Source organism: Hemiscyllium ocellatum, chromosome 17, assembly GCF_020745735.1.
Source record: "Hemiscyllium ocellatum isolate sHemOce1 chromosome 17, sHemOce1.pat.X.cur, whole genome shotgun sequence".
In the NCBI taxonomy this organism is placed as follows: domain Eukaryota; kingdom Metazoa; phylum Chordata; class Chondrichthyes; order Orectolobiformes; family Hemiscylliidae; genus Hemiscyllium; species Hemiscyllium ocellatum.
In genome coordinates this window covers 64,974,838-64,987,696 of record NC_083417.1, presented here as the reverse complement: position 1 = coordinate 64,987,696, position 12,859 = coordinate 64,974,838, and the positions used below count along the sequence as shown (strand labels likewise).

The 12,859-nt window shown below is 46.4% G+C and overlaps 1 protein-coding gene across 1 annotated transcript in view; it reads right to left on the bottom strand.

Annotated features, from left to right (window-relative positions):
• The window catches only part of exoc3l1 (exocyst complex component 3-like 1), a 92,582-nt gene that overhangs the window by 41,584 nt on the left and 38,139 nt on the right, over nt 1–12,859 (bottom strand). Inside the window, exon 4 of the mRNA XM_060838259.1 lies at nt 3,397–4,069. Within this exon, the coding sequence (XP_060694242.1) occupies nt 3,397–4,069 (673 nt within the window). The remainder of the gene's footprint in view (nt 1–3,396; nt 4,070–12,859) is intronic.

Sequence of the window (12,859 nt, the reverse complement as noted above, 5' to 3'; positions counted from 1 at the left end):
AATTTATCCCAGTAAATTGAAGTTCATCATCTCTGGGTCCGTGCCGGTAAACATTTCCTGCATCCACTCTAAATGCTTTACATCCTTCTCAAAGTGTGGTACCCAGAACTGGACACAATATTCCACTTGAGGCCAACCCGGAGTTTATAAATCGCACGACTTTGTTGCTATTCTATTCAATGACTCGGTTTTTGAAGCTTGGAACAGTATGTTTTTTTTAACAACTTTCGTGAACCAGTCCTGATACTTTCAGTGATTTATCCACATATTCTCCCAGGCCCCTTTGTTCCCGAATCCCTTTTTAGTTGCACCATTCAGTTCACATTGCCTCTCTGTGTTCTTCCCACCAAAATGCCTCCCTTCAAGCTTCTCTATTTTCCAATGTTATCTGCTCACAGCTACCTATGCCCTCAAGGTCTGCCACCAGTTTACGGTTCACGGTTCACAATATTTCTAAGTCTTGTGTCATTTTGAAATTGTCCCCCACCCATCCAAATTCAAGTAATTAATATATTTTAAGAAAGACAGTGGCCCCACAACTGATACCAATCTTGAAGGAGGACTTTGATTCTGCACAACAGGAGTTGAATAAAAAAATGAACAAAAAAGGCAGAGCACTGACCAATGTAACGTTGCATGTACAGTGCAGGAGGGACAAGCAGATGCCAAACATACGTCACAAATAGGATTCACAAATGAAACTTTTAATTAAACTCTTGAAAATTAAAATCAATGCATCTACTACCTCACCTTTCAGACCCTTGGCTGAAGCCTATCAGGATCCAGAGAATTCTCAACCAATAGCTCCATCAGCTTGCTCAGTAATCCCTAGGGATTATCATTTCACCATTATCTCTCTTCCTTTAATTTCCTGACTTACAGCTTTGTTGGGATCTGTTTGTATCCTCAAGCGAAGACAGAAGTGAAATATTTACTCATTACATTCATCATTTCTTTATGTATTATCTATCACTATTCCCTCATACTCACTTTTTAAGAGGCAAATATTCACTTTACTTAGTCATGTCCCTTTTAGACTCCTATAGAAACTCTTACAATGTGGTTTTGTATTCCCAGCTGTTGCTGTCAAGCTCTAATTTGTTAGTTCTGATTAATCATTTAACCATTCTCCATCAATCTTTGTGTTCTGAGCAGTCGTCTGTGAAATAACTCCACAGAGGCTGGTATTCTGTCAACAAGTCACCCTTTATTTACACATGGAGAGTGCTTGACACTGACCCAGCTCGCTCAGAGCCAGCTCTCAGAGTGAACCGAACCTCTGACACTCCTGTTTGTATCTGTCAGCCAGGGCTCCCTGATTGGGACTGTTAATCTGGTCCAATCAGGGAACTCCTATTCTATGAGGTCCACTTGGCTGACCTTGTTACAATCACTACGGTCTAAGTAGCAACTCAGCTTTGAATAATGATATGCTCTTTTCCTTACGTTTGATGCTTTCCATAACTGCTTTAGTTAACCACAGATGGTGGGCCTTATCCTTGTTTCTTTATAGGGTGCAAGTGCTTATCCTGAAACATCCCTTTAAAAGTCTTCACAATCTAAATTTTTCCAGTTTATGCGAGGATTAATCACCAATAATTACTGTCATCCTATTATGACAGGAATCCAATATCTCCTCTTCATTACTTCTCGTGGTTACTGTCAGGGACATCGGAATCAATTCCATTTGGAACTCCCTACCCCCATTACTCCTCATCCCCACCCCATCCTCAGCCAAGGTCAGCTGTGACTATTCAACTGATAAATCCTTCGGTTAAGTCTGCTATCTCCCTGCCTTGACCTAACTTCCTATTGTTCTTGGATATTAAATTAGATTACTTACAGTGTGGATACAGGCCCTTCGGCCCAACAAGTCCACACCGATCCGCAACCCACCCAGACCCATTCCCCTACATTTACCCCTGCACCTAACACTACGGGCAATTTAGCGTGGCCAATTCACCTGACCTGCACATTTTTGGACTGTGGGAGGAAACCGGAGCACCCGGAGGAAACCCACGCAGACACAGGGAGAATGTGCAAACTCCACACAGTCAGTCGCCTGAGTCAGGAATTGAACCCAGGTCTCTGGTGCTGTGTGGCAGCAGTGCTAACCACTGTGCCACATGCTCCTCAATACTCAGGACACCAATCCTGCAGCCATGTCTCTGAAACGGCTCTTGTGGACATATTTATTAAATTCAGTTGACACGATCAATTCACTGACGTTGTTCTGAATGCTATGAGGGTTCATTTACAGGACCTCATGGCTTTTGTTTGGCAAAGTGGGAGTGACGTGAAGTTTGGTGGAGTCATTCTTGCCGCTAGGCTGAGTGAATTTTTCTTGCTGAGTCTTATCAAACTCACTGTATTAGTTGCTGTCCCAGCCCACGGTTTGTATCATGTCTGGTTTTCAACCTATCTTATGTGAGCCATTCCTGGAACAACTTGCCACTCACCAGATCTCCTGACGGTGTCTTCTTTAAAAGCCCACTGTGCACCCAGACGAACACTGTCGGTTGGGGCTGCCCCACACAACTCCTAGACATTATCCCTGGACATTGCGGATGGAGGGGATGGGGACACGGCTTTGAGACGGGGACCTGGAAGTCCTGCTGAATGGGATAGCATGTGGGCAAGACCTCCTCTTGCCCTGGCACCAGCATTGGAGACTGTGACACCAAACCATGCCAGCCTGGTCCGAGGTTGCCAACTGGGTCAATGCAGTCTCAGCCATGCGTAGGTCAAAGGTCAACATCCTTCTCCACTCTGGTAAGGTCTACCACCTTCTTTCCGATACCACACTCCCTCCCTGCTACCGCAACCATCTCCCACCAAGGCTCATGCCCCATCGCTCAACACATTCCCTCGTTGGCCAACACCTACCCATTCTCCGATGCCACTAACTCCACGTGCCCTCTGTGCTGCCTACTCACTTGCTGGGGACACCTCCCCACCTGCGCCAATATTCTCCATGTGCCACCCATCTCCTGTAAAAGCTGACCCAGCCTCTCATTCCAGATGGGAGATGGCCCACAGCAGGCCTGGAAGAGTAAAGAGGGCTGGTGGATCGCCTGACTTTCAGCTCCCTTATGGGGACAGGATCCCAACTTTGACTTCCCTGAGCAGGGCCTGGGCTGGTATCAGAGGCCACCCTTGACATACTGTGTCAGGGAGCCCCTGGAAAGCAGGTCATTCCTCCTCGAGCTGACTCAGGTCTTCTGTCCACTCTGACAAGCCTCCAGGCTAACCTGCAAGGCAAGACCAATCCTAACACTACCCGTCCCTGCAGCCAATAAAACAACATTGTTGACCAACTAAGGCACTTCCAAATGCCATTCTGAATCAGATCAGCGTGCCACACCCATCTGTGAGTCCCGCTCCCCTGCCACCTACCTGTGGTAAATATGGCGTATCCAGTTCAGCACTGTGTAGATCTCACTCTTCTCTAAATCCCAGGAGATTATATCCTGCAGATGCCCCGAAAGGCAACTGTGGTGCAGCAGCACATAGGTCTGGAGGATGTTATAGTGGGGAGGACAGCATTGCACCATCAAGTGCTTGACCACTTTGAGATCGCTGAGAATATTGTTGTGCAAGGCCGCCAGGTGACTGGCCAGGCCCGGTCCCTTCGTATCAGTCTGCCTCGCCCGGAACTGCGCCCTGGTGCACTGCTCGATAACTTTGAAAAAGGTCTGCCGCAGGTTCTTCGGCCTCCCGGGAGGGAGGAAGGCGTGTTGGCTTTGGCTGTCCGCAGCGGCCATGTCCATCTCCTCTTCCCGCTCAATGATGCGGATGGCTGAGACAAACAGGGACGGGTCCTGCTTGACCAGGGCTAGACCGGAGCCCACGACATCCCAGAGTTCCTTGGCGAGCTCCTCATTGAGCTGGCCCACGACAGCAAAGTAGGAGAGGACGATCCGCTCCCCTTCCGTGTCCTGCCTCCCAGCATGGTGTAGCTGTTGGAGGATATTGTCTCTCCAGCCTTCCATCTCCATCAGCTTGGCATGGGCGTCCAGCAGCCTCCTTTCCTCTATCAGCTGCCGGGTCTCCCTCACATCCTCGGGGACTGCAATCAAAGAAATCAGGTTTGGGTCAGTCAGTTTGTGCATTCGAGACAGCAACTTCCCCGACTCTACATTTTTACAAGCGCTCCAGAGTTTATTTCCATTATCCCTCCTTTTCTCCCAACTTCTCAGCCCTTCCCAATCATCGTTCCGGAAGGATACCTCAGTTGGGGCCTTCCCTCAGCTTGTAGCCAATTAGGAGGCACTGAGCTCTTCACTGAGCTAAAGGACCCACACCCCAACGTGCCTTAAACAGACACAATTAATTATGAACTTTACTACACATAGTTAAGGGGACGTGTTGGATTAGTGGTATTATCATAATTAATCCAGAGACCCAGTTAACATTCTGGCAATGCAGGTTCAATTCCTGCTATGGCAGATTGAGTAATTTGAATTCAACAAAAATCTGAAATTAAGAGTCTAATGATGATCATGAATCCATTGTTGATTATTAGGAAAAGTCCTTCTGCTCTTTAGGGAAGGAAGCTAACATCCTTACCTGGTGTGGCCTACATGTGACTCCAAACCCACAGCAATATGGTTGACCTTTAGCAGTTAGGGATGGGCAATAAATGCTGGTCTGGCCAGCAAATCTCATCTTGTGAATGAATGAGGAAAAAACATAGGGCTGGACTTTACTTGTCTCCCTTGGGTGTGTTTTTGGTGGAATTGGGCACAGGTATGTAAAATAGGGTGTGCACCCAATTCAACAGTTCTCTTTCCAGTCCCAAGCTAGCCTCCCACCATAACACAGGTCGTGAGCGACTGCCAAATCTGTCGACTGGGCTGCCATCTTTCAACAGATAATTGAGTCGAATGGGCCAGTTGTCTTCAATGTTACCATGCCTACGTTATAATAGGGTTGGAGAGCTCTTGTGGTGCAGTAATAGTGTCCCTAACACTGAGCCAGAAATGTCAGGCTTGAGTTCTAACTACTCCCAAACCTGAACAGCTTGATTACAGAGTATCGATGATGAGAGTTGGTGGGTGACTGGGTGAGAAGAAATGGCTTTTAAAAACTGGGGTCAAACACCATAAGTAGTACTCCCCTTCCTTGTTTACGCCCGAAACCCTTCCTCCCAAAGGTGGCTAAATCCCCTCACCCAATACCTTTAACTTGCCTCACTCCAGGGATCCATTGGGCCTACTTGATAGGATCGGTTGTCACCCTGGCCACTTCCACTATCAGATTGGATTGTGGGTAGCTCAATGGTAGTCCTACCTCCAGGTTAGGGGTGGGGAGTGTTGGTCCCACTCTGTTGATTGACTGCTGACTTTAAAAAGGCTAAAGGATTCTTTTCTAAACTAATATTATTACCAGCATCCCCAATATAGAGCTGGGCACATGTTCTTTACTCAGCCAAAAGGATGCAGGCAAGATAAGAGAGGCAGAGTGAACAACTAACCTTTCAGGCTAAACCCAACCTAAATCTCACACAACAGGCATTATATTATTAAACACTCGATTGATAATTCGCTCCGTTGATCCATCTTGACCACATCAGTGGTGCCCAGTTATCACAGAAGCCAATCTGAAACCAATTTGATTCACTTCATATAATACCACAAAGCCTCTCAAATTCCAGCAATAGCACTGAAAACTTGTGCTCCAAGATTTCTTTTGTTCCAATATTGGTGTCTGCCCGGCTATGTGGCAAAATCGCCCAGGTATGTCCTGTTCACAAAAACAGAATAAATCCAATGTGGCTAATTAATGCTCTACCAGCAATTAGTGGAGGTATTGTTGACAGCACGGTCAAACAGCACTTAACTCAGCCATAACCTGCTCAGTGACGCCCAGTTTGGGCTCAACCAGGGCCACTCAGTTCCTGATCTCATTACAGCGTTGGTTCAAACATAGACAAAAGAGTTGAATTCCAGAGGTGAGGTGAATGGGACAGCCCTTGACATTAAGGCTGCATTCAACCAAGTGTGGCATCAAGGAACCTAGCAAAACTGGAGTCAATGTGAATTGGGGATAGCTCTCTGCTGATTGGAGTCAAACCTGGCACTTACAAAGATTGCTGTGGTTGTTGGTGGTCAGTCATCTCAGCTCCAGAACATCTCCGCAGGAGTTCCTCAGGGTGGTGTCCTAGGCCCAACCATCTTCATCAATGACCTTCCCTCCATCATGAGGTCAGACGTGGGGGTGTTCGTCGATAATTGCACAATGTTCAGCACCATTCATGACTCCTCAGACACTGAAGCAGTCTGTGTTCAAATGCAGCAAAGCCTGAACAATATCCAGACTTAGGCTGGCAAAAGTGCCAAGTGACATTTGTGCGGGACAAGGGCCAGGCAATGACCATGTCCAGCAAGAGAGAGTCTAAAGATTGTCCTTGACATTGAATGGTGTTATCATCACTGAATCCCCCATCTGGAGGTTATCATTGAACAGAAACTGAACTGGATGAGCTATATAAACACAGTGGCTACTAAAGCAGGTCAGAGGCTCGGAATGGACTCTCCAAAGCCTGTCCACCATCTACGAGGCACAAGCCAGGAGTGGGATGGGATACTCCCCACTTGCCTGGATGGGTGCAGCTCTAACAACACTCAATAAGTTCAACCCCATTCAGGACATAAATGGCATGGTCGATTGGAGCCATATCCAACGCTTTCAACCTTCATTCCTTTCATTACAAATGCATAGTGGGGCAACAGTGTGTATTCTCTGGTGCTTATTTATCTCTCCACAGCAGTGAGCTTCACTAATTCAGAAGAAAAGAGAAATGTTCTATTACTCTTTGCCCATCAAGTCTGCTACACCATTCAATCATGGCTGGTAAGTTTGTCAACCCTAGTCTCCTGCTTTCTCCTCATAACCTTTGATCCTATTGACAGTCAAGAACCTGTTTTAAATATACTCAACGGCCTGGTCTCCACAGCTTTCTGTGGCAATGAATTCCACAGATTCACCGCTCTCTGGCTGAGAATTTTCTCCTTATCTCCATTTCTAAATGGTGTTCCCTTTACTCTAAGACTGTGCTGTTGGGTCCTCCCTTCTCCCACCAATGGAAACATCTTCCCAACATCTACTCTGTCCAGGCCATTCAGTACTCTGTACGTTTCAATCAGAATCCCCTCTCACACCCTTCTAAACTCCATCAAGTGTAGTCTCAGAGTCCTTAAACGTTCTTCATTAGGTTAAACCTTTCATTCCTGGGACCATTCTTGTGAACTTCCTTTGGACCCGCTATAACGGCACCTACCCCTTTGTCAATCTCAGTCAATGATTGTCACCAGTTTTCAAAGGGCCGTTAATTCGAATTTTTAAAAATTATGTAGTGATCTTGCAGCTTCTGTCAAGATTGTGTTAAACATGTGCTCATCCACATTTTGTCTTATGGGGTACAATGTCAAATTCTGGTTTCTCGATAGCTTCAAGCGTTTGCCTCTGGCAGGATATTTATTCCTTCTTTACTGTGGCTGGAAGGTACTCCTGGTGCATGGTGCGTTTGGGTCAGCACAGGACTCTGCAGCTTCGTCAGCCTTTGCTCTCGGGAACTAACTCTGCCAACGGCCGTTGCTGCCACATGCCTTGAATAGTGGATAGAAATCTGGGCATTTTCTTGGCGCAAGTTGACACCTTCCACACGTTTCTCTCAGTCTGGTTGTTCAAGTGATTGAGTCGACCATTGATTTCGTAGCCAGGCCCCGAAAACTTGGCCGGTCTGCAAGGGTTGCATGGTACTTACCTCCACCCTCCGTTGGCTCTTTGACATCGTTGACTCTTCTCGCAAATCTCTCTGGGAAGCTTCAATGGGGTTGGATCTAAGCATCAACTCAACCATCCAGCTTGCTGGCTCCCCATCTGACAAATCAGAGAATCAGGCCATTTTCTCTGTAACTGCTGAGAGAAGTCTATGCACCGCTGAATAAATGATGTGAATTCTGATGAACGCAGAAATACCATCGGATTCTGAATTGGGTTTTCAAATGCAGTCCTTATTGTTCAGGGATCTTCTAACTCCTCAGCTGAGAATCCTGCCATGGTCAGTTCTTCGAGGGGTGGCATGGTGGCTCAGTGGTTAGCACTGATGCCTCACAGCACCAGGGACCTGGGTTTGATTCCTGTCTTGGGCAACTGTCTGAGTGGAGTTTGCACATTCTCCCCGTGTCAGTGTGGGTTTCCTCCGGGTGTGCTGGTTTCCTCCCACAATCCAAAGATGTGCAGGTCAGGTGGATTGGCCATGTTATATTGCCCATAAAGATAGGTGCATTAGTCAGGGTAAATATAGGCCCGGGGAAGGGGTTTGGGTGGGTTACTCTTCGGAGGGTCGGTGTGGACTTGTTGGGCCAAAGGCCCTGTTTCCACACTGTAGAGAATCTAATCTAATGTGCCCCAGACCTTGATTCCAAATCACAAGTATATCTAAAAGGCTGGTTTCTCTGCATTGCACACTCCCCAAAGTGGACATCGTCACTCCGAAAGCTGTTTAAACATTTTTGGTTCCATTCAGAGATTTTTTGTCCCTCTGGGGATGTTGTGGACGGTCTGACAATGTACCCTTCAACCTTTCCTTGTTGCTGCTGTCAACTTAGCACACATCATAGTCACTTGCCTTTCTCTCATGAGTCAAACCAAACTCTTGATATGGATTTGGCTGCATGTTAGCAAGCTGTGTTTTCAACACGAACTGACACTGTAATGAACAAAGACTTTCTTGTGCACTTTATTGTGAATTTCAGGTGCTCCTGTTCAGAGATGTTATTTCACACGCCTGGAGCAGGCAACACTTGAACCTGACCCTCCTGGCACACTTTAAGACTGTTGACCACGTGCTCTACCCGAAGGTGAACTCCAAGCACAATAAGCCACAAGAGTGCAACGTTTTCCATTGCCTTTCGCCATGTCATGTTAAAGATAATGGTCTAACAAACAGGGGTGGATTAACTTTGTGGGGTAGCTTATTTGAAGTAGTAAAATATATTAGACATTGTAAAGCAAGCCAGCAGATGAGTGTGTGTTGCAGACCCACAGCAGACTAACTGCCACAACATTGTTTACACACAGCCCTTGGAGTCTTTAAAGGTGCCTTAAATTACACAGCAGTGCCATACCTACAGTGAAGTGCATGGGCATTGAGAACTTACATTCCCTTGCCATTTAGCAGCTCCAAATTTGGACTAGTGTCCATAACATTACACTTACTGAAAGAGAAAAAAGAAGATACAATACAGTGCCCTGGTAGGGTAGTGTTGGTCTCGTAAACCAGAAATTGAGGGTTCAAGTCCCTGTCTGGAGACAGCTTGCTGGATTTACTACGGTGGCTCAGTGGCTAGCACTGCTGTCTCACAGCGCCAGGGACCCAGGTCCGATTCCAGCCTCAGGTGACTGTCTGTGTGGAGTTTGCACATTCTTCCCCTATCTGGGTGCTCCAGTTTCCTCCCACAGTCCAAAGATGTGCACATTAGGTGGATTAGCCATGCTAAATTGCCCCATAGTGTCCAGGCGAGGTGGGATTAGCCACAGGAAATGCAGGGTTATCGGGATAGAGTAGAGGGGTGGGACTGGGTGGGATTTCCTTCAAAGGGTCAGTGTGGACTCAATGGGCCAAATGGTCCCACACTGTTGGAATTCTTAGATAAACTTTAACATAAAGCCTTTCAGAACATCTGGATGCTTCAAGTATTTCATAACCAATGAAATTTTATTTCTGGTGTAGATATTGTCATAATGTTGAAAATGCAGTGGGTAATTTAACTGCAACAGGGTCTCATGGGGTTGAAACTAGTAAGTGGGCCATCGGTTGCTCTTTTGCCTGAGTGACCCGTGGTCAGCAGGACATTGGTTTGAACTGTCCTGCTGTTGTTTAAATAGTGCCTTTTTTCTCATCTCTGAGAGCAGGGAGGAGCTCAGTGTAACTCCCCTGTAGGATGGCACGGCCAGCCGTGCAGGAATGCACTGGAGGGTCAGCCTAAATTATTTGTCCAAGTCCATACAAGGTAGGAGCAGATGCAGGCCATTCAGCCCATCGAGTCTGATCTGCCTTTCAATGAGATCATGGCTGATCTTATTATCCACAACTCCGCTCTCCTGCCTTTTCCCTGTAACAGTTGATTCCCTTCATTGTGGGAGTGTTCCTACCCCTGGACCCAAGCCCTGCCTGTGCAAGAGCTGGGTAATAACATCTCTGAACAGGATGCTTAGCAGTTTGATTGATTAATTGATTTGTCACCGGTATCAAAGTACAGTAGGAAGCTTTGTTCAAAAACATTAGATTCCCTACAGTGTGGAAACAGGCCCTTCGGCCCAACGAGTCCACACTGACCCTCCAAAGAGTAACTCACCCAGACCCATTTCCCTCTGACTAATGCACCTAACACTGTGGGCAATTTAGCATGGCCAATTCACCCTGACCCACACTGTGGGAGGAAACCAGAGCATCCAGAGGAAACCCACGCAGACAAACTCCACATAGACAGTCACCCGAAGCAGGAATCGAACCCGGGTCCCTGCTGCTGTGAGGCAGCAGTGCTAACCACTGAGCCGCTGTGCTGCCCCATTTATGGGAAGTACAGGCAGATCATAATGAGCAAGGATGTACAGATCAGAAAGACTTAGACGGAGGCAGACAGGTTACATTGCACAGGGCGTGCACCAGATCAGATCAACATTAACAGGATCAGCATTTTTTGAGGTTAGAGAGTCCATTCATGAGTCTAATAACGGCCAGGAAGAAGTTGTTCCTAAACTGCTGGTGTGTTAAATACACGTTAAATTAGAAAAGTAATCTGTCTATCATAGCCTTGATATCCCAGCCCTCTCTAGTAAAGAATTCCAAATCTTTGAAGTGTAGGTTAACTCCGTGCTTTACGTTGTTGTCTCTATCATGAGATGTCCATTTGAATTGAACAGCTGCTGATTCTCTTACGACAGCCAGCTGAGGGCTGTCTTTCAGTGACAAAGCTGACAGTCCTAGCTGGCAAACCTGTCTCTATACCTTTTCATTGCCCTGAAGAGGGTAACTGAGGTAAAAGAGTGCGTGGCACAGATGGTCAGTCTTTCAACTCGTGGCCTTGGTGGGATTTCTGACCAACTCTAATTCAGCAAGATCCAACTCATGAGCAATTAAGCCCAGAAAAGCCACGGAGCAAATTAGGTTCCAGTTGAAATGTTTTTCCAAAGGCTTTCCTGCATATGGCATCGGATCAAGGCTGCTCAGACATTCCAGTGACATTGACAATCCAATCCCTGGGGCTTCATCCTTTCAGTGGGATTGCTGTCAGCAGCACACACCAAACACAGCAGGTTAAGTTTCAAATGGCAACTCAATGGTTAATCCCTGGCAATGAGAGAATGGGGAAAAGATCACAGGAGTGGGATTATTTTCCAACAAATGTGATCCTTAGAAATTTAGAGTGAAAATAGTCACTTGGAGAGGAGAGGGAGATTCCTATTGTACGTGCTGATTAGTTTTAGAATCATAGAATCCCTACAATGTGGAAACAGGCCCTTCTGCCCAACAAGTCCACATCGGCCCTCCGAAGAGTAATCCACCCAGACCCATTCCCCTATGGTTATCCCTGACTAATGCACCTAACCTACACATTCCTGAACCCTATGAATAATTCAACACAGCCAAATGGCCTAACCTGCATATGTTTGGATTGTGGGAGGAAACCCACACAGACACAGGGAGAAACTCCACACAGACAGTCGCCCAAGGTAGGGATCGAACCCACGCCCCTGGCGCTGTGCGGCAGCAGTGCTAACCACTGAGACACCGTGCCACCCCAAACATTTTGAAAAAGTTGTTAATTTATTGAGCTCATGCACAGGGATAGTGTGCTTTGCTTACATAAACCAGAAGAAACTCTGAATCCTCAGGTCCTGGGAGGTAAGAATATAAATGCATCTCTGTTTGCAAGTTTACACAAAATGATGCCATTCATGTCATTCCCTTGAGGAAGGACTAAAATAATTTAATAAAAGTCCTTTGCCTCTCTCACAGAATGATCTGCCCACAAGCAAGACAATCTGCTCGGGGCGAATATTTGTTTCTTTATTTTAAAACAGGAAAAGCAAAGGAAGCACAGACCACAAGGGCATCAGATGAACTTTCAGCAATAAATCAGTACGTCCAGAATGGTGAGGAGTAAACAACTGGACAGATTTCAGAGGGTTTCACAAAAACAGAACGGCTCAGCAGGTCCAACTGCATCCATGGAGAGAGAGAGAGAGAGAGAGAGAGAGAGAGATGAACAGAGTTAACCTCTCAAATTGACAACCTTTTATCAGAACATGGAAAAAGTTAAAGGTGTGTTATGTTGAGATTGAGGTCATTAATGCGACCTTTTCTGGAGTACTATGTCCAGTTCTGGTCACTCAGCTAGAGCAAGGATATTATTAAACTGGAGAGGGTTCTGAAGAGATTTACCAGGATGTTGCCAGGTATAGAGCATTTGAGTTATAAGAGGCTGGATAGGTTGGAACTTTTTTCACTGTAGTGTAGGAGGTTGAGGGCTGACCATGGTGGTTTAGTGGTTAGCACTACTACCTCATAGTGCTAGGGACCTGGGTTCGATTCCAGCCTCAGGTGACTGTCTGTGTGGAGTTTGCACATTCTCCTCATGTCTGAGTGGGTTTCCTTCCATGGCCCAAAGATGTGCAGGTTAGGTAAATTGCCCATAGTGTTAGGTGCATTAGTCAGAAGGAAATGGGTCTGGATGGATTACTCTTTGGAGGGTCAGTGTGGACCTGTTGGGCTGAAAGGCCTGTTTCCACACTGTGAAGATTCTAATCAAACCTTATAGAAGTTTATAAAAATGACAGGTGTCTTTTC